This window comes from Passer montanus, unplaced genomic scaffold (assembly GCF_014805655.1).
Source record: "Passer montanus isolate IOZ18808 unplaced genomic scaffold, ASM1480565v1 scaffold60, whole genome shotgun sequence".
NCBI lineage: Eukaryota > Metazoa > Chordata > Aves > Passeriformes > Passeridae > Passer > Passer montanus.
This window is the reverse complement of record NW_024371038.1, coordinates 4,409,928-4,432,409: the sequence shown is the minus strand read 5'-3', so window position 1 is coordinate 4,432,409 and position 22,482 is coordinate 4,409,928. Positions and strand designations below refer to the sequence as shown.

The window sequence follows — 22,482 nt, the reverse complement described above, 5'->3', positions numbered from 1 at the left end:
ACATCCAAAACTGCTTTGACTCTTCTGTGCATCCCACCATGTGAAATGGAAAAATCTGGCACAATGGTAGCAATGTCAGCATGGAGTTTTTAATGGAAGAAGGTGGCAGATTTGCTGTCACATTCTTCCCTTCCTGTGGGGAGTGGGACTCTGTGGGTAACATGGCCACAAAGTCCCTGTACATCACCTATTTTAAGTGATAGATGGTCTCCTCGGGAGAAGCCAGGGCAAGTAAAAAGACCAAAACAACATGGACCAGGGAGGAGCCTTTCTGCATTTTTGCCCCTTCCTTATCCTTGTTCCACAAGCATCCCATCAGCTGCTCACAGGGAGCAAGTGCTGAGACAGACAGGACCTCAGTACACCCCAACCAGTATTTCTCAGGCTAAGCAGAGTTCAAAAATTAGCATTCCTCATAAGTCAGAGCAGGGCATTACAAAGGCTCTCAGTCAAGCTCCAGCTAACCCGGCATCGCAGCACACCGAGAGCAAAGCGCTCTGTGAGAAGGTGCCTGCCCGCGTCGCTGGGAGCTGTTACTGCTACGGATTAATGCTGAGCAGAGGTCAGAAATGCAGCCCACAAATCACAGGAACAGCAATGTCTTCGTGGAAAAAAGACGCTCAGAATGTATGCAGTGTAAAAGCCTCCAGTTATGTTATTTAATACATAAAAATTGCCTAGACTTCTAAGCTAATTCTCACTGAAATCAGAGGAGTACTGCCTTTGCATACACATCTATACTGGGAGAATACAATGTACTACTGCATCAAGTACAGCCCTTTTGCCAGTACCACAGGCCAAATCTTCAAACACTGCAACTTACAGTGCAAACCAGTAATCCTTCTGTCAATTTTTAAAAGCATTTTAAAGCATTCTTTTATTTTTAGTCTATATTAATATGTTATTTACATTATTTTAATTTTAAAGCATTATTTTGCAAACCTCACTCTAGCATTCAGTGGGATAGTACACATAGTCCCATCCTTCATGCCAAGTGTCCCAAATACCTGGGGGATTAGGGAGACACTTAGCACATATCTATAACACTGCTGCAATAGCTGGACTTCTCTATATTACAAGCAGGTGAAAAGAACAACTAGTTAGAGAGCAACAACAAAGCACACCTTCTTAGCACTATAGAAATTACAAAGTGTTAATGAATGTGTTGAATGCGTTCCTTAATTATATAAAACTCTGAAAAGAATAACGTGATTTAAATTTATTATTCAAATGCTTTTAATTTATAACAGATTGCTACTTCAAATACAAGTATTAAATCTCTATTAGATTCGTTGAGGTAATGCACTAATATGCATGACTGAGATCTTAAATTCCTAAGCAGCAATAGTGTTGGCTAGATGCAATAAGGATTACCTTAATTAAAACACTATCCTCAGCATCTCAGAAGATTTAATCCAAATCTTTATATAGGGCACATTCATTATCTATCTCCAGTTAATAAAAATATGACCTACTTTGGTTACATTTTAGAATTTAATCTTGATTACCATTTTGTTAATAGAAATAAGATACTAAAGACTTTAAAGACAAGCCAAAAGCAATTTTGCCAGCCTAATTAAAATACTATTTAATGGCCTCAGAAGGAGCTTTATATTTATTCATAACTGTGGATGTAGACTTTTTAGAAATGTTTTTAAAATATCAAATTAGACAACAGACTCCTAAAAATATACCTTAGAATAACAAGTGAGATTTATAACCAAGGAGCTTAAAGCAGAGCCTGAAGAGATTCAGAGAAGAACTCCTAAACCCCACAGGGACACTTTGGAACACGCGAGCTGTTCTGATAAGCTCAACAAGACTCTGCACTTCTGTAGGAGGAGGCCCATACCATGTGTCTTTGCAGAAGCAGGGCTTAAATTAATCATAACACTCCAAATGTAGCGTCAAGTTACTGCTAAGTAGTAGTTTCCAAGGAGACATGATGCTTATCAAAATACTCTGATGCACTGCAGGCTGCCAGATCTAAGACAGCATCTGAATGGTTTAGTGAACTTCTTAGCAAAATGCAGCTTATTCTGCTTCAAACCAGAGGCGCAGCACGCTCAGCAAGAAGGCAGAGTTTTGTGAGAGCAGGGGGAGCACACTTCCACACCATAAACCTTCTCCTGTACACACTACTGACATATTAAACGTGATAAAACGAGTGAAGAGAGATCACAGCCAGCCAAAGCATTGGTCAGAGCCCCCACCACCTCCCCACAGCCACCCATTCACCTCCTTGGATTTCTCAAGCTGAAATTGTCCTTCCACAGCATTGCTCAGCAAAATATAGCCTCCCTGTCCATTTCCCTATGGAAAGGTTGGACAAAAACATGCATCCTACAGAGAGAGCATATCCTTCAAATGCCCACAAAGGTGTCACCTACAATATCCTAAAACAAAATACTTACTTTTGAAGGTATAAATGTCAAGTGATGGCTGAATTCAAAGCCTTGTCCATCTATCACCCAACAAAAAATTCTAACAGAGTTCCGCTGGAGAAAATTAATTCAGATTGGACAGCTCTAGCTGTTACTGGGTTTCATTTGTTGAAAGGGCTTGAGAGATGAAAGAATCTTGTTGCTTTCAAGAGACACAGTGCTTATGGCTTTCTACTGAAAGTGATTATCAATTCATACATTGAAAATGAGAAAGCATTCTGGGTGAACAATGCCACAAACCTCTCACCAGGGTTCTCACCACAAGAGGCAATTCCCAGTTTAATTAAAGTCAGTACACACAGTTTTCTCTTGATCTCCATCATGTAGAAGCCACCTGCTCCAACAAGGGAACCAAGCAGTCAGTGCCTACACTTGGAGTTTACAGAGGTTGGGAGACCAAGTGACATGAGTGACACTGCTCAGAGGAGGCTGCAGGGAGACACACAGAAGCTTTGCTGCAGCCTGTGGTCTCCACTCACACTTTCTGCTCTAACCCACTGTGCTCTGTCTGGCTCCCTTCCCTCACACACTGCTTTTAGTATCAGTTTCTAGTCCAACGTCTTTTTCCACCTCCTTCATTTAGTATTTTGACTCTATTTCTTCTCTATTTTGTAATTCTTTGCTGGGCCTTTATCCATAAAAGTGTCTTCCCAACTCTGAAATACAGTTTCAGGAAAAAACAGAGATAATGTTGCACTTTCATAGAACCATAGTATATTCTGATTTGGAAGGGACCCACAGGACCAAGTCCAACTCCTGTCCCTGCACAGCACCATCCTCACAAGTCACACCATGTGCCTGAGAGTGTTCTCCAAACACTTCCTGAATTCTGCCAGGCTGGTGCTGTGACCACGTCCCTGAGGAGCCCGTTCCAGTGTCTGACTACCCTCTGGGTGATTTCCTGATATCCAACCTGAATCTTCCCTGACACAACGTAGGGTCCTGTCACTGTCACCACGGGGAAGAGATCAGTGTCTGCCCCTTGTCCTCCCCTCGTAGGGAAGTTGTAACTGCAGTGAGGTCTCACCTCAGTCTCCTCCAGGCTGAACACCAATTTTGCCACACTCAGGCTAACAGCAGCAGCTGTTGCCCAGAGCCATTTTGACTGCCACGTGCCCATGGCCAGCAGCATCCTGTCCTGGGTCTCTGAGTGTCCCCAGCCCCACAGGCATCCAGTGCACGCACTGCCACACACAGCTGTGGGGCTGTTCTCCACACCTCCCTAAGGCTGATGGCCGAACACGAGGAGTTAATTTTATAAGAGAGACAATTTTGTAAGCCTAAAAAAACTGATGACATTAGAAAGCTCATTGTAAATTTTACATAAAGAGGTCTTGTCTCTTTATCATGTACATAAATGTCACCCACTGGAAGACTGTTGTCACAAATGCCTCCCATGAGTGCCAGATCTGTCTGTACACGGCATATAAGATGCTTGTTCTTCTAGTATCTGCACTTTTCAGCAATTATTAATTCCTTAAACATTTAAAACAGACCTTTTCAATTGTGCTTTCACCTCTTGAGGTCAATGCAGCAATCTGAGCTTGTGTGGCTCATAGTCCCCCTTTTAACATTCATTTTCAAAGACATATAAAACACCCAGACAAACCAAGAGTCAAAAGCAGACTCCTGAGGCTAAGATCTGTTTTTCCCCAAAAATTCTTCCATATGTTAATATGGAACCCTTTTACCAGGCTCCATGCATGAGACAAGGGATTCTAAAATATTTCTTATCTCAGGGAAAGCACAATAGTCAGGATTTTTCCCCTTTCAACTCTCAGCTATTCCTCTCCATGAGACCATAGGCTGCAAAGATAAGGAGAATATTCTAGCAGATCTATCCTGCTCTCTTCCTCTATTATTAAGAAAGTGAAAAAATAAAAAACCCATTACCTCCAAAATGGAGGCAGGCATTTTGTGAGATAAGCCACTCCTCCACATCATGCATTCCACCAAAGGGATTCATACTGGGCTCAGTATCTTCTAATGGTTTCATCAGTTAACATTAAATTGGTTTCAGATAGGAAAAAGGAATTTTCCTTGCACTGCAATAAATAATATGCCTTTATAGAGACTGCATAAACTACATTTCTGAAGAGGAACAACAATTATTGTTCCATTTCTATAAGTGACAGATTGACAGTTACATCCCATGCTGTCAGTATTTTGCTGTCTAGTTGACTTTCACCATTTGGTTATTTTCTTACTGCGTACAAATGGAAAGGCATTTCACAGTAAAAAGACAAAAGGATGGTGTTTTGTAGCACAAAGCTCTGGAATTAAGGTCTTCCCATCCTCATCACAGCAAGACAGTCCCTTGTGCCAGGGTTAGAAAAGCCCATATACACAAAACCACCCATGTAACTTGGACAGTTGTTGGGACAATGTGGCACATAACGTGTGTGGGGTGACAGTCAGCTGTCCCCACAGGCACTGTCAGCACCAGTCCTCGTGCAGCCTAAATCCAGCTCTGATACCCACCTGACCCCTTGTGCCTGTCACAAGGTGGCCAGGAACAACCACTGCTGGGAACAGCCTCTGCTCCCTTTCCCTGGACAGAATGGACATGGCTTTTCCATTTCTTCCAGCCCCAGCTGCCAGAGCCGCTCCTCAGTCCTGGGGCCAGCCAGAGTGAAGTCTTGCCAGTGTGGTGTCCCTTCAGCCAGCAGCTGCACCTACACAAACTGCAGGAGAAAGCCTGGGAGCACGTGCCTGCTCCTGGAACAAGCAAACCTCTGCTCTCTTCTCTGGGTCATTACTGGCAAATGGAGAGGCTGAAGTAACACCCAGCCTGTCCTGACCACAAGCATGTTCTGTGGGTAGCAATGACATTACCATGCCAGCTACAGCTTTCCAGGGAAATGACACTTCATCACTAAAAGCCTTAGGATGTTGCCATCATAAGCCAATCACCACACCTTTATTTACCATTAATAATAAAATTCTAATTCCTAATTGCTAGCCCTTTAATTACCATTCTGTCTGCATTCACTACACAAGGGGTTGTGAAACCAAATGAACCAAAGAGCAATGTTAACCACTGCACATTCCTGATTTTTACCATATTGTGTAATGATCCTTCAGAATTGCCAAGGGTTCCTATTCTCTGAAGAACTTCAGCCTTTGGTTTATCAGTGCAACATCCACCCTTCTTCCTTTGTATCCAAGAGTAACTAGTCCCTGTTAAGGAAGCTTCCCTGCTCCTGTCCAGCCACCCAGGAGCCACTCTGACAGTGCCTCTGGCACCACTGGAGCTGAGGCTGAGGCCCCCTCCCAGCTGCACATCCCACACTCGGTCACACCATGCTTCCTCACTGCTGTCCCACGGCAGAGCCTCAGACTCCTGCTCCTGAAGATGCTCTGATCATCATGCAATAACTGAATAACACAGCAGCAGCTGGAGCCTCCCAGGAGGAACCCTGAACAAAGGGGTACCAGGGCTTTTACCCCACACAACCCAAGGGTGGGAAAGTCTGGGGGCTCCTGCCATGTCCCTGAGGCCAGTCCCCACTGGGCCAAGGTCAAGGGCCCTTTGTGCTGCCAAGGGTCAGCAGTTCACACCCTTTCCCTGCACCTTGGGCTCACCCAGAGCTCCCTGCACTGAATGTATTCCTCAGCACACCTTTGGAACAACTCACATCGTGTTTGACCTTGAGTGGCAACCTGAGGTTTACTGCAGGTTATTTGTTCACATACTAGATCTCGCTCAAATGTTTCAGCACATTCCAGCATCCCTTCTGGCTTTAACAGGAAAAAAAGAACAAAACCAAACCCAAAGGAACCTGTGCAGGCAATAATCTCTCAAACACATGTGCACAACCCAAAAGCTATCACTTCAGATTGCCACAAGCTGTATTTTACCATGAAAGTAATCTTTTCCCAGATGTTCTGGGGTTCGACCGTGTTTGGTTTTGAAACTTATGAATAAGACCCACAGATTTGTTAAAATTTCTGTCATCCCTTCATGGTATTCCAGAAGCATATCCCTTTTCTTTCTGCTGATGGAAAGTTGGCATAAATGGAAACTCTTGCTGCTGGCTAAGGAAAAAAAAAATTGAATTCGTATTACTATTCAGAAAATTCTGACCCCCCCCTTTCTGCTAATCCCAAGGGTTCCTGCAAAATACTGAATAACAGCAGTTATATTCACAACTTTCTGCTGTAGTTTATTCCACAGCAGTTGAAATTTTCTACCGTTTGTGTCAGTTCTTTAATGATTTGCTGTTAAGATATTTTTAGGGAGCTGTAACACATTCCTACTTCAGATCCATAAGAGACCTAACAGTTAAAATTTCTCTTAAAATTCTCTCACATTCTACCTAAAGTAGGAAAACTTTTGCTGATAAACAATTATCCACAACTCATTTGTTTGAGCTTAGCAATGAATTTCTAGAAAATGATCCATAATTACATAAGCAAGAATCAAATGTTTTTTTCCCTTTTTCACAGCTATTGCTAAGAACCATGTAGAAAAAAATTCACACAGATTAGCTTTTCATTGTCCCCACTGCTGAAAACTATCCAGCTTTCAAAAACCAGTGTTCTCCAGCACTGAACAGCTTCACCCTCTACAACTACCACCTCTCTTTGGGAATGATTACACAATTTCAGTTTTGTTACCTTTTCTAATAGATTTGATCTGTTTAATAAGAGTCAGTACCAGAGCTCCTGTGGATATTACTGACAGTGTGACACAGTGAGTAGCCCAGCTTTCATGACTGTTCAAAAGCTGAGACCCTAAAAATTGTCAGCATGCTGCCTGTGCTTCCAAGCTTTTCCCTTAGCTGTCCCCAATCTTCCAGCACAAAAAGCTCTTTAGTGCCAGCATCAGGCACTACTGAGTAGAAATACCTGTTCTCCTCTGCTAAGCACTAACATCAGCTTCTGCCAGAGCTCGGAGAGATGGCAGCTCTGGACCAGTGGGGGGACATCATTAGTCCCTTTCTGCTTTATGACTTTTTCTTCTGATACATTGTTGGTTTTTTTTTTCACAGCTCCAATATGTAAATTAACAGCTTCTCCTGAGATTTTCTCTCTTTTCTTTTATTTATTTTAAAAAGCATTCCCCTGCTCCTTCAAAACTAGTCTGAATGAAACCTGTAGCATCTTTTAGTATCATAAGAACAGAATTCATAGCAAGCTCCCTTTCTGCACCTACCTTCCAATAAATTAAAAAATTAAAGGGGTGAAAGGAAATGAAAGACATCTGTTGCAATGCTGACAGTTGCAATGGCAAAGACACAAATACTGTGCCAAGCACCGTACAGCCCAGAAATTGAGGGACACCCTCACATCCAGCTGAGTTTACAGCATTTGGCTCCTTGTCAAAGCAAGGGTAACCCTACAGTTTACCTCTGAGGTACACCAGTACCTCAGAAACATGACCTTTTGGATTTCTTATAGCTATTCCAGTGGAATGTTTTCTTCCCCTCCCGGTTTTTGATCTTATTAGATGTGCCTTGTCTAATTAATACTTAAAAGCTGTTTCTTAATTCCAGAGCAAATCCTTGATCCAGAATAGGTTTGCAGCACTTAAATCTTTTCATGCCACTGACCACCAATATCACCCAAAAATCTTCTTAATTGATGTGGAACTGAAATACATCAGGATTGCAAGACATTAGACACTATTTGAGCACGGACCATCTAAAATCTCCATACCATGTGTCTATAGTATCCATGCAGAAAAAGTCTTGTAAAAATTAAACACTTACCTGTATTCTCTGATTCCACAAATAACAAGAATCTTTTTTCCCAAAAGTGATTTGTCAACCCCCTTAGCCCTTGCTTTCCAGAATGCCCAAATTCTGCAGAAAATCTCCTTCTGGCAGCTGCTGGTCACCTCTTCCATCAATCTTCCCAACTGCTCAGAGACACAACAGCCCGGTTTTCAAACCATGAGACTTTTGGAGTTTGTTGCCTCCACAAAGTCTCTGTCATTTCTGAGTCATTTGAGGACAATTTCTAAGAACTGTGCTAATTCCTGCATGGACAGCCTACAGCTCTGGAGAGAGGTTTGTCATTTCTATACTCGTGAAAACTTCCACTACTTGTTCTCAGTTCTACACGCCGGTTCTGCTAAAAAGAGAAAATGACAATGAAGCTGCATATTTACTTCAGACATTTCTACTTGAAGCTTGGATGCAGCAGCAACTTCTTTGCTCATACTCTACCACTTCTTTTGAGAGAAATCAATGCAAAACCCCTTTCTTTTGGCTTCCCTGAGAGCCACATCACCAGTGTTTTTATTGCCGTCTGTTCCTTTCTAACACCTCCACTTCCACCAAATAAAAATCAGCCTCTGGCACAGCTCAATCCATACAGCTCAGCTTCTGTTCAGCATCTCACGTGGACAGTGTTCTCACAAGCAACTTATTTTACTTAAAAAAAAGAACTGCTTTTTATTGTATCTTGGCTGAAAGGTACTCATAGCACCATCTCCCATAAAAATGCACCCTGTCTCTGTATACCACTACAGATGAGTGACTGATCAGAGACCAACAAAATCATTTTCTGTTGGTCTTTTTTCTAAGTACAACTAAAAAATGGTCAAAGTACCTTCAGTCTTAAAATTGTGGCACTGATTTTGCTGTGCAGTGTTCTCTGGGATTAGCACATGTGTAAACTTCAGTTTATTACCCTCCTTGGCACTAACATAAAAGGAGTACCAGAGAGCTTTCCTGATGTAAAGCTCAGATCGAGCAGCAGCCAACCACTCACCTTCTGCATTGGTGGAATTCACTCCATCGATTCTCTACACCAAGTGGAAGAAATATCCAGCTAATCCCTTCAGTGGCAGTTAGATGTTATCAAAATGGTCCCAACAAAGGCCTGGAGAGCAGCCTGCCTCCACCCAGCTGGGACTGAGATCTAGTGCAACACACTGGGCTGGCCTGTTAAGCCCAGCTCCAGAAAACTCTGATCGCTGGACAGCCTCCCATAGCTGCAGGAACATAAAAGTCGACAACAGGAAAAGCAGCACAAAGTAGAGTTACTGTTCTCATGCACAGCTCTTTTGTAACAAGTCTCATCCTAAAACAACGCTTTGCATTCAAGTTATAATAGATAATAATGTATACATATAAAGAATCATAGATATTTACAATAGGAAATACTAATAAAATATTGACCCAAATTTCATGATCAGCGATGTTGTAACACAGGATACAAACTGATTACTGGTATCACGTTAAGAAACAAAGAAAATTCAAAAAGTGCAGCAGTTGCTACCTTCTTAGCATAAAATTAAAGCATCTGAGTGCATAATTAGCTCAAAACATTAAGAGATTCATCTTTAGAGTCCAAAGAATTCCTTAAATTAATGTCTTTTAGGCAAATTTTTCTGTCACCCTAAAGAGTTCTCTTCACTGCAGTTTAATACTTTGAAGACAGACAACACAAACTAATATAAAAGCCAATACATGAACATAGCAGAGAACAACAGCTGCAAAATGCTATCAGCATATTTATATTCCAAGTTCCATTTATATCTATAATTAAGAATATAAACAATCATAACTCTTGCATAAGATAACAAGAAATTAAGTATACATACAAAATATAACACCATAGCAGAGCACTGCCAGTGTTGCATGTGTTATACACAAAAAGACAGGAAGATAATGCTTAGTACTGCTATAAGATATATTAAAGTTGATTCTAGCAATTGCACTATTTCATAATATAAGCAATTTCAGTCTCAAACTCTGGCAGAAATACAGTGAGTGCAACATTTCATCATCTTATTTCAAATGTACTATAGCATAGTTATGTTTATATTTTCACAGATAAGCTGAACAAATCAAGGGACACTCCGCTTTAAATCATCCATATGTACAGTTTATTAAACTATTTTTAAAAGAAACAACATAAACAAAATATTTTTTCCACTATGAAGTTTCTTAAGGCTCATTACAGTACCTCTGTATATAATTTATACTCATCTCAGTGGATTTTGTGGGTCATTCACACCAGAAGCAAGAGACAAATGCTCTTATTATAGGAAAATGAGATGTAACTACAAATCCACAAAAACCAGCCTTATTCAGAAAACAATCATATCTACTTTCATTTATTTTTAATTGATTGTGTCAATGATTTTAATATATGAGTTCTTAGAGTGTCCTGTCCTCCCTGTAACATCAAATAAATTCAGGGGTGGTGGGGGGAAGAATTACTGAGACTAAGCATGAAAACAAGGTGAATTCCCAATACTGATGATATAACCCATTTATTTCCCTCCTCTGGATCATTTCTGTTTCCTCAACCTATTTTTTGTTTTCTTCATACTTAATTAGCCAAGGTATTCAAAAACACCAATCAAACCTCAGTTTTGTCCTAACAAACTTAATTCTTCAAGTTATCATTCCTGTTGCAACATCTTTCATTTTATCCTGATTTTAAAAGTAAACTATGATTATACATCCATGCTGTCCATGCAGAAGCAAATATATTTATACTACAAAGTTTTCCTAGAACTTTTGAATTTAAGTAATTTCAATTAAAATGACAGGTTAACAACCTGAAAGAAACCAAGTACCTCATACTTTGATGAGGAAGGTAACAGGTGAAAAAATGCTATTCATAAAGATTTATGCAAGAACTAATCAATTTATGCACAATCAATACCAGGCACAGGGGAATGCACCTGGAGAACACCATCAGGAATGCATCTCCTGCAGGGAGGCTTCATGTGTACTATAGCTTAGAAACTAGCAAGGCCACAGGAAACAAGGCTTTACTGACCGTGCTGTTTGAAGAACTATTTATAAACCACATCCACAAGAAAGCTAGCTTCTAATTTGTTAAATCACCTTTAATTTGTGGATTTCTTCTTCCTTGCAACTGAATTGTCAGATTCCAATAGTTACATACACTTCACTAACTTTCTGCACACTGATGCATTTTTTCCCTGCTTCTTGCTCTTCTGTATCTGTGCATTTTGTTCTTCTGCATCTGCCTCAGCTCCCTTGGAAGGCAGAACATGCACCACAGGACCCATCCTGATGACTTTTGTGCCCCAAAGGCTCACAGGCTAGCTCACCTCCTTTTACAATGAATGCAAACAAACCATCAGTTAACAGACAGCTGCAACATCCTTCCAGAAGAGCAGCCTTTAAAAATATTGTTTACTTATCTGAACAGAAGATATCCTCCTACCCCTTCAAAATAAGTGACTGATTGATGGGCAGGCAAAAGCATTTGCCTTAACAGAATCAGACTGACATCAGTTCTCATGTTCTCTGCTGTCTGAACTGTATCAAGCTGATCAGATTTGTAATTCTCCTGAAGCACATCAAACCAAGCTATAAACTGTAGTCCTCTCTACAGTGAACTTCTGGATTTGTCCAGTGTGAGCTAGTGAATAACAAATCCAACTACAGTAAAAATCCACTGTAAAAACTGCATTTTCCATCTCCTGAAACATAGAAATCATCCAGCTTCTTAAAATTTCATTTGGCATGAAGATGAGCAAACATCAGAAGAGAGCTGCAGTGTACCCAATTATAACTTTTTAACTGGCTGTTGCAGAATGCCAGCTCTGGCCAAACAGTTGAGCAAGAAGGCATCAGGCAGTAAAACTCAAAAAAATGCATGGGTTTACATTCAAGTGCAACTGGCAGCCACTGACACCACAAATGGCTTTTCCAGTAGAGAGGAAAACTTTAGTAAGGTTGCATCTAATCTTGCAAGAAAGATAATGATAACAACTTATGCCTCAATTATTTTTGAAATCACATGCATTTTGAGATCACACAAGTAAGTAATGCCATTCAACCCGATTCCTAAAATCAGGAGATTTACAATGCATCTGGCAAAATCTTACAACATTTAGTTTTGCAGAGAGATACCGGTTATGTTTTCTTATGCTGTACATGCATAGGCCTTTTCTTGAGTTTGACATTTATCAGATCTGTCACACAGTATAAGGAGACACTCTCAGCAGCTTTTCAAAACTTTATACTGCACTGACACACCATTTTTCAACACTTGAGAACAGCTCGATTCTGGAAACTGTAATTTAAAATATATGTTATTTTAATATTTTAAAGATACTTTTACAAAGAAGAATAAAACAGAAGTAAGAATTCATCTTCACATGCATTTAAAATTATAGAAAATTAGATTTCCTGTCACTTAGGAAGCAATTTCAAAATAATATAGAACAGATTTGTAAAACCTGTTCAACCCAGTCTCTTTTCTACTGATCCTGAAGTACTGTATATGGCAAACATGAAAGACACACTAAGAAGAACATTGCTACTATCTCAGTAAATTTACATCAGTGCATAAATAACATACAATATACATATTTGAGACACTCTATATTAGGAAAATCACCAAACTCCTGAAAAACTTCAGGGACTTTCAAACAATATACAGCCCTTTATGCATCTGATATCTCAAACAGTAAAATATAAAAATCTTCCTCGTCTGCTTTAGTTGCCTTTCCAGAATATATAAAGGAAGAGGTATGATCTCATGGTCTGAGCATGAGACAGGAAATCCCATCTTACATAATGATTTGCCAAACCACACTTTTGGAACTAAACAAATATACTGGTCTTCCCCCAGAACAATGGAAATAAATTAGTTTATACTGAATTGATCAAATCTTTTTAATTACAGAATACATGAGATATTTGGCTTCCGACACTGAATTTTAGAGAGCAGTAAAGCACATGTTCAGCTACGTGCTAAAGCCAACTGAAATGGCAAATGGCAGTACTAGCTACTAAGCAAATCATGACTGAAAATTTTTTATTATGGGATAATTTATCTAGTCTTGTTAGAGAATGGTTTCAGGTAAAATAGAAACCAAAGGACACACATTAAGAATCATAATAGATAGTATCCAATCCTCCCTAGGTAAACAGAACTTGCACAATTCACACAATTATGCATATAATTTGTAACATTAAACAGATGTAAAACAAACTACTGATTAAAAAAAATTACAGGTTGGCCAAGGCCAGTGACTAATCAAAAACAAACCCAAATAAACAAACAAAAACAACTTGGCATAAGCATTGAAAGATGGAACACTGAAGTCTGAATATACACTGCTCCAACAGTTTAATTGAATAAGATATCTGAAGCTGCACAGACAGTAATATCAGATAAAGTGCAAAAAGACATCTGTAAACTATCAAAGAAAATATTACAATTGGCTCTACCTCAGCTTTTTATCAATTTAAATCCTCCATGTGAATCTTCTTTTAAGTTTTAGAATAAAAACTAATATTCAAAAAGACACTTCTACATTTTTTTCAGGCCTCAAGTGACATGAGCTTTTCTTCAAATCAACCATCTAGTATTTGTAGTCATTTAAAGGAAGAATAAAAAATTAGCATATGAACTCCTAAGGGACATTAAGTATATGCTGTCCTCACATATTTAAATCTGTGTTTGCTATGTTTTTTATGGAAATATCTTCAAACAGTCTTCCAAAGCAAAATGAATCGTTCTAACAGGCCATTACCAACAAATTCCACCATGAGAGAGAAGAAACAGAGTATTGATAAACAGGGACTATGAAACAGAGTCTGACTAAAAGACTATTTTTTTAGAATTACTTCTTCTCAGTCTCTCATGCTTGCCATGAAATTATAACAATCAACATCACATTGTTTTTTGACATAAGTGTAAAAAAATTATCAGTTCTTAACGTATTAATTGCCTTCTTCTTGCAAAAGGATGACTATTACTGGTACTTCTTGTAGAAAAGCTTCAACACTGTTTTGCCACATTAGTCCTTTTATCTTCCATCAGTATCTGCATTCAACTACTGCTTTGGTCAAAGGTCCAGTGGTTTCTTTTAATTGTATTTTAAGAGAGGAGGAACAAACTCAGAGAACAGAGTTGTAAGTCCTGCAGTTTCAAATTCCTTTTGTAGCTCCTCCGGTGCTGAGTATTCTTTGACTTCAAACGTCTGAAACCTACATTGTAAAAGGGAAACTCATGAATATGCCTGGATTTGTCAGAATGTAATTATCAATTCTGTTACTTCTCTATCCACAACAGTACTAAATTATACCTTTTATGCTGGGACTGTAGTTCTGTCTCACACAGTACTCTCATCATTTTCTCTTTGCATTTCTTTCCACTTGAGTCCACATCTACCTTAGAAGTTTTCTGAAGAATCAAGTACTCCTAAATGACAAAAAAATCCCAAAATATTAAATGTCACCTAGCAGTTCCAAAGTTTAGTAAAATGCAAAAGTTTACTCAAAATGTAGTCTTTTTTTAAAACACAGCAATCAAACTTTGAAAGTGCCCATGCCAACAAGTGCATGACTGCTTCTATTCATCAGTTTTAAGTAGGCCTAACTGATTAAGAGAATATGAGTTAGAAAAGCCAAAACATTCTCCTCCAACATCACCACAAAAACACACCTAAGGCAGTGGAAGTCTGTACATACAGACAAGAATTTCAAAGCCCAGGCATGCACTAGGAGCACCATGTGGTTTTAAGTCAAGGAAAGACACAGTTAACTATGAGTTTATATCTGTTATTAATTCCTCATCAAAAATTTTTCCACTGTTTGGGGCATTTGGGAAATATGGATAAGTGAATCTAGGCATATTAAGGTCTGGGACAGTTAGCTATGAGTTAGAAATATAGCTGTTACTAATTCCTCATCAAAAACTTTTCCACTTTTTGGGGCATTTGGGAAATATGGATAAGTGAATCTAGGCATATTAAGGTCTGGAAACAAAGGGATATGGGGGTAGAGTTCCAGTGGGAAGCAAACTAATACAGGCCACAGGTCTACAGGCATCACTGTAGACAGAACAGAACACCTTTTTCTTAAATACAGAATAAAGTTGCTGGGTCTTCCCACTCTCATAATGATCAATTTGCTTCCAAAATTGTTAATCTTAGAAAAACACACACAAAATATTCAGACACAGAGGTTTCAGTGGTAAATCGATAGAACTAGTCAGCATTCATTGTTCCTGCACCTTAATGCTGCTCCTGTCACCCTGAAGAAGAATCAATATTATCTTGCCCATGAACATCAGTCTTCCAGTCAGCCTTAGATTTGAAGCCCATTTTTCCACAGTTTTCACATATTTTGCCTTTGCTCTCATGTGATCCAAATGCAAAAGCACCATCCAGATACCATCTTCTGCTCCTTTTGACAAAGTAGTTTTTTCATTGCAAACTGTTGCTGATTGCTTAATGATATCTTTAAGATGCTGCTGTACCCAAAGAATCAGATCATGTACCATGGGCTCAGAAAGATGCTTCTTTGCTTGTTCAAGTAATTTCTCTCTCACATCCATACACTGGGCCCTTGTAAGCTGGTCTGAGTTAACAGAAATATCCGGTACAGTTGATGGGTAATCGACTGGTAAATGAAATAACAGCTTTAAAAGTACATCTGTATCCAGCACTTCTTTCACACTGATTTGAATTCTAAATGAGATTCCATGTGTCTCTGGAAAATAGAAAAAAAAAACCCAACGTTAATAGTTTGCTTGAAGTTGAAATACATATACATCATTAAATCATGTTATTTTCTTTAACAATTCAACTCAAATAATTGACATTTCCCATAAAATAAGAGGGGTGATTTATTTTTTTTTGCAGGGTGGGGGCTTGCAACCAATGGCTCAAGCTATACCTGCAGGGAATCCTGAAATGAAACACTTCTATAACATAGTAGAAGGAAAGTTATTAGCACATTCTAAAAAGCATTCACACCATTTGGCTCTTTCAAAGTCTAGACAAGCCAGTAATAAAGAATTGTCTCTCTCAAACACATAACTCAGCTTCCACAGCTCAACAGCACAAGCAAGGAAAAGCAAGGACAACTGAAAATAGAGACTTTTCTGGATGGACTCAGCACTGCCCTAAGTTCACTCCTAAAGAAATCTGTAACACTTCTAACATCAATACTAATGCAAGGCAAACAGACTTGCACCAGGTATTTTTTAAGACAATCATTCAAAAGCAGTTCCACACTAAGCAGAGACTTAGAAAGAAAGAAGATGCTTTGTCCCCTACAACTTGCAGAAAAAAAACACTTAAATCTTTTCTGCCAACTCCTCTACAACAGTTGGACTGACATAAGGAAACCATCTCTGTTGGACACCTGACCCTAGATACTACATATATAAATATGCATGTACTTATATTAATGTATGTTTCTATAACTTCATAGCCTCTCAAGATCTGTTGTAGGTCTGCTTAAGAATAGAATTCTTTTCAGAGTGGAATGGATACATTCAGTATGCAGCAGGAAAGGCTGAAGATCACATCATCCTGAGAAGCCATATAATCAAATATGCTTAATATGACAGTTATGTACAGTATTTCATGAAATAAAACCTTCTTAACTAGAAGTTTCACAGAAAAAACAATACAAAACTTGACAAAGTGAAAAGCATGGACAAAGACCTAACCTACTTTCGCTCCTTTGCCATGAGTAAGAGGGTATCAATCAGACAAAAGATGATCTTCTTCAGATGTTCTCTGCTTCACCCCTTTGATGCATTCTAAACACTTCACTCCTTTTCTTTCAAAAATTGCTAAAATGTCAGGTTGATTCACTCTATGAGGGCAGGAGAAGCCAGATTTGAAAGGCAGATTAGAGGAGAGCTGAGTTTCAGAGCAGGTCTTTTGAAGTGACTTGCACTCTTTCCCCTCCACCTTACCTTACCTTCCTTTACATGACAGTCAGATGAATTATGTTTGATTAGTATTACTGATGCCACTAACCAATCTCTCACAGTGCCTCTCACATAAAATGTATGATTTTGTACTTGAAACCTACTAAAAAAGTGAAAGAAACTAAAAGGACAGACAGAAGTACCTTAGAGAGTTTATGCAAGGGCTTGTTTTCAAACCTCCTTCCTGGGCCATACAAAGAACTCTCAAGATCAGAGATGTCACAAAATAAAATCAGCAAACCCTCCAAAGCCAATAATCAAATTCTACCAGTACTATGACGAAGTCTCCAAGTCAAATCCAGTGGTGAAAGCCGTAGATGCAATTCCAGTGAATTCAATGAAATGACACCCAACCATGCCCGTATGTACAGGCACCACATGTCAAAAGAGTCGTTTCCTGCCAACAGGAGTTTGTCTTCCATCCTCCAAGTCCCTACCAAAGGTTCCAGACTACTTTTAAGATAAATGTATTCCTCAGAGAAACACCAGCCTTGGAAGAAGACCCTTGCCCATGGTCAGTAGTTACCAAGGAGGACCTCAAGCCTTCCCACCCGTAATTTCTGTTTTCTGCTGCTCTGACAAATGTTTCTCCCTGGGCACCAGCAGCTGTAGCTCCTCTGCCATTATGCCAGGCTCAGCACACACAGCCACAGGCAGCAAACGTGCCCTGTGTGTCCTGGGGCCCCAGCACCCTCCAGGCCACCACGGAGCTGTCTGCACACACAGCACTGCTGCCCCATGGCTCTCAGCTGCCCCCACTCAGGGCAGCCCCACCTGGCACAGCCAGCTGGCATCCGCCTGAACGGGGCCAGCATTACTGAAATCCTGCCTGAGAATCCCTTTGTTTTAAACTATGTTGCCATGAGATTTTAAAATTCACAGCCTAAATAAGCTGAAAAAAACTACTCTATCACCAGCTTAATAACAGTGACAGAAAAACACGTTACCTTTCTGATAATCCTCCTAGGATTTTTCCACTAGCTTGTCACAACAGGTCTCACCAACTCAGAAGCAACAGAGGGATAGACAGGCCAACCCTGCCCCTCCGACAAGGACCTCCTGCTGCAGTGATCTTATTCTTAAACCTGCAAAAACCTCACACCTTTCCTTGTGATGAACTAAGCTGAAGGAGGCAGAACAGCCTCGCATCCCAAGGTGTATCACCCTGAGCCATCAGGAAAAGCCCAGCTGTGCTCATTTACATCTGCTTCAGACTTACTTTTTTAAAAAGAATAATCAGTTCAAAACCTTTGCAGGGCTACAGCATCTAAAGTTTATTTAAACCTTGCAGCGTCCATGTTCTGCACCAGTGCTGCAGACACTGGCAGAACAAAGAGCAAACCACCGGCGCCCTGCGCAACCTGGCTCCCAAGAAATATTTCCTTTGTTTGCACAAGCTACGAGGGCAGAGTTGTCTTCACAGCAACATGATTATTTCTGAAATAAAAGCTTGGGTATGACTGTTCTGCTGGCATTTAATGTGCTAATCAGACTAAACTCAATACATTTTAACTCATTTCCCCCCATAGCTGCATGCTTATCAGTATATTTAGCTCTAGCATACTTCAGATTTTTTCTTATGTTCCATGTCAACCAGACAGATATCCCCCTCCTCTCCTGCCCAAAGGCATTTTATGCAACACATGTAGTCTATTTTTAAATTCAGAAAATGGCACCTACTAACGTACAAGCTTAGAATATCTAAATATATTTTTATAGCAAGCTTGGTGAACAGACCAAAAGAGACCAGATTAACAATTAAATTATGGATTTCTATCTGTAACACTAATCTTTGCAAATAGACATGTAAGGTAAAAAAAGATACATTGTAATTAGTTTATTTAAATTCATCCACACATTGGTTTTGATAAAAACACATTTTACATCCTGAATATTTCATTGTTAAATTCCAAAAAGCCAAAGTTTTTACCATACCAAGAGACCTGTAAAAGCATTCTCTTACATTCCTCAAAACCACGAATCCCCAGTGGCTTCCTTTTTGATCCCATGGATCTACACACAAATTACTCTTAATGTCTTTGAGATTACATAACCTAACAGTCTTCCTGGAAGTTATGTCTGTGCATCCTTTGTCAATGACAATTTACATGGTTTGAAGAGATAAAGCAAATGTAATCTAATGACTGGAGCGCAAGTTAATTGTACACTGACTAGAGATTCTGCAGCTCCAACAAGTAAATTCCAAGAGTAAGAAAAATACCAATAATCACTGTTGTAAAATAATCTTTTAAATTCCAGCAGAAAACTATGTAAACCAATCAAATATACCTGATCCTACCATATAATGAACACAGCCTGGTTAAACGCCCTCCAAGATCACATAACAATATAAATAAAATAGCCTACTCCCGTTATGCACTTGTGGCACCTCACTTTGTGCTCTTGAAGGGTTTTAAACCTTTTAGATTCTGGTAACTTACAAACACAAAATCATTTTCCCATATATGAAGCACAGAAAAGAATGTGCCTATATTTCTCAACAGATTTGGAGGAACATATGTGTATATGCAATGTTCAGATATGCTCAGGTTTGTTTGGTTTTTTTTAATTAACATCTGATAAGACTGGATACTGCTTTTTCAATCTATGCCAAAAATAACATTCTTGGAATTTTTCACTTAAAAATAAAGCTCAGTTGAAACATTTCATCAATCATATTTTAAAAATACAACCCTAAATACCAATTTTTAAAAAACTAAATGGCAGAATTATATGTCCACACTGGAGCGGGAGGTGTCATGTATCTAGATACAAAATTGGTGGGTTTAGATTACTGTGGTTAATTGTGCTCCCTGCAGACACTAATGCCTTCACCCACCCTCTCCCCTCAAGCACAGTCACCTACAACAGGACAGTTCCCTGGGACAGGAACAGAGAGTTCCCTGGGACAATATCCAGATATTCAGAACATCTCCAGTGAGGCAGACTCCACAAGCTCTCCTGGCAGCCTCCGGCAGCCTCCAGCACTCCCAGTAAAAAAAAAAAAAAAGTCTCCTTATCAGTCCCAGTTCTTTAGGGCTGAATACACACATGTGCAGACAAAATCTAACAGCAGGCCACTACATCCATCTTTAGCAGCACTCCCCAGGATTCACTGCACTCCAAGCAGCTGCTCTCTGTCCATCACTGCACTGGGCAGAACTCCGCAAGAGCTCCCAGACACTGGCAACCTGTGGTACACAATACAGACAATATACACAATCTGTGTATGTGCATCTCCCTCCAACAAACACCTAGGAGTTGTCACATCTGTGGTAGGCACCAAGCAAAACTTACTAAATGGCCTGGATCTAGACACAACACTTGCATATCCCACCTGACATTTAAGCCTGATAGAGCTGCAAGGACCTTCACTGAAGGGGTATCTTCACTGAAAAAAGCCATCTCTATTGTACACTGGGACTACTGAGATTTATTCTCCCTTGCTGAAGGGGTATCTTCACTGAAAAAAGCCATCTCTTAATACTATGTTCTGATCAGCAGCCACCATGGCTGGTGCAGAAACCATGAAGGCATCTATCTACACTCCCTGCGCTCCTGGTCTGCAGCATCCAGCAGCTGATGGGAGCAAGCACCACAAGCCTGCTCATTCCACCCACGGCAGACACGACACCTCAGCACCTGTAAAACCTACAGCCAGACACTTCCTGCTGGAGCAGCAGTAACATCTGGCACGTCACAGTGCCCATGTAGTCAGCTTACCCCAAAAAAGACAGAGATAACCCAACGCTTCTGATGCACTGCAACAGCTGTACCCTACTCAGCATTACCAGACAAATACCAGGTCTTGTTAACGCGTACAAGAGTCACCTGCTTGTCTGCCTAAGCTGTAGGGACTCAGTATTACCAGACAAATACCTTAACGCGTACAAGAGTCACCTGCTTGTCTGCCTAGAGAGCGGCCAGCCCGCTCCCAGCGCGGCCCTCAGGGCACCGAGCAGGGCCCCGCGCCGCAAGCGAGCCGCCAGCACGGACACGCGGCGGGGCAGGGACACGCGGCAAGGGACAGCATGCCCTCGGGGCCCTGACTATAACCGAGCAGGGCACCGAGCAGGGCCCCGCGCCGCAAGCGAGCCGCCAGCACGGACACGCGGCGGGGCAGGGACACGCGGCAAGGGACAGCAGCGAGCGACTGCGCCCGTGCTGCCCCGGGGCTCAGCCCCGCCGGGAGCGGCCCCGGAGCGCTTCCTCCCGGGACACGGTCGGCCGGGAGAGCCCGGGCCGGGGGCAGGGAGCGCGGCCGCATCACCTGAGGCCGCCAGCACCTCGCAGGCGCCCGGCTCGCAGTAGATGGCGGCGAGCGCCGACAGCTCCTCCCGCGCCAGCTCCGACATGGCCGCCGGCGCGCGCGGCTCCATGGCCGCCAGGGGGCGCCGCCGGCCCGGAGCGCGCCGCAGGGAGGAGAACAAAATGGCCGCTGTGAGCGGTGTGAGGGCCGCGCCGTGCCCCCGGGACCGACATCGGGCCGAGGAGCCCGCACCATGCCCCTGTGAGCGGCCCCGGGCCCCTGTCCCTCCGGCCCTGCCGCAAGGTGCAATGATCTGACCCACATGAGGAAGAGCCGGCTCGGCCTCCGGCTGTACACGACCCCCTGGATCGCAGCTGCACACAGCCCTGCACAAAGATTACTAGAATATAAAATAATATTTCTTATCATTCATCTACTGTGGCTTCACAACCCTGTTACCAGCCCTCCCACCGAGGTTATGCATTGCCAACAGTACCATTATGATGCCTGAAAGAGAGGCTGGAAAAATAAATACCCATAGACCAATATCTGTAGAGCAGATATTTGCTTATTGCAGCATTGGAGGTGAGGGGGTATCTCCACCTAACTCACCCACCCTCGTCTGTGCTGTATTTATGCAGTGAGTACTGCTTAGTATCACTACAACAACATCACATAGGGGCCAGAACTAATTTACATTGTGTGATCTGGTGGTTATTAGATTGTTCTTTTGCACTGTGCTTGTGCCTCCCCAGTTTGGGGGTCAGCGGGGGTCTTTGATAAAGGCTTCCAAGGTCTTCACATCTCAACTTCTCAACTTTGTCTTCAGAGCATACATAGTTACGGTGTTCCTTGGTCTGTCCGGTCTTGACCAGCCTAAGTTCTTTGTTTTGTGGCTAATTGGCTTCGCACTTGCCAATTTCTCATTAGTACTGTACTCACCTATCTCTGCAGCTATCCACCTGCCGAGTTTTTTTTCTTCTTTTTTGTCTATTCAGCATTAAGCAACTAGTTAACCATGTACTAGCCATTACATTGTATAAAAAGTTATTTATATCAGGTTACATAGGTATAAAAGTTATGATTCAGGTTATATAGGTATAAAAAAAC

General features: G+C 41.1%; 1 protein-coding gene across 1 annotated transcript; it reads right to left on the bottom strand.

The window, feature by feature from the left end:
• Window positions 1–10,261: 10,261 nt before the first annotated feature.
• RWDD3 (RWD domain containing 3) lies at window positions 10,262–21,488 on the bottom strand. Its single transcript, XM_039727179.1, has 4 exons — window positions 21,394–21,488; window positions 15,411–15,889; window positions 14,482–14,597; window positions 10,262–14,383 (listed from the first exon to the last, which is right to left on the bottom strand). Exons 1-4 carry the CDS (start codon window positions 21,476–21,478, stop codon window positions 14,263–14,265), a joined length of 801 nt encoding a protein of 266 aa, XP_039583113.1. The 5' UTR covers window positions 21,479–21,488; the 3' UTR covers window positions 10,262–14,262.
• Between the last annotated feature and the right edge of the window lie 994 nt (window positions 21,489–22,482).

Excerpts from the sequence above, each read along its gene's own strand:
- RWDD3 (XM_039727179.1), bottom strand. The coding sequence starts at position 21,478 with ATGTCGGAGCTGGCGCGGGAGGAGCTGTCGGCGCTCGCCGCCATCTAC. Across the intron at positions 15,890-21,393 it reads CGAGGTGCTGGCGGCCTCAG|AGACACATGGAATCTCATTT; the intron begins GTGATGCGGCCG and ends TCTATTTTCCAG. Across the intron at positions 14,598-15,410 it reads GTGACAGGAGCAGCATTAAG|GAGTACTTGATTCTTCAGAA; the intron begins GTGCAGGAACAA and ends TTTGTCATTTAG.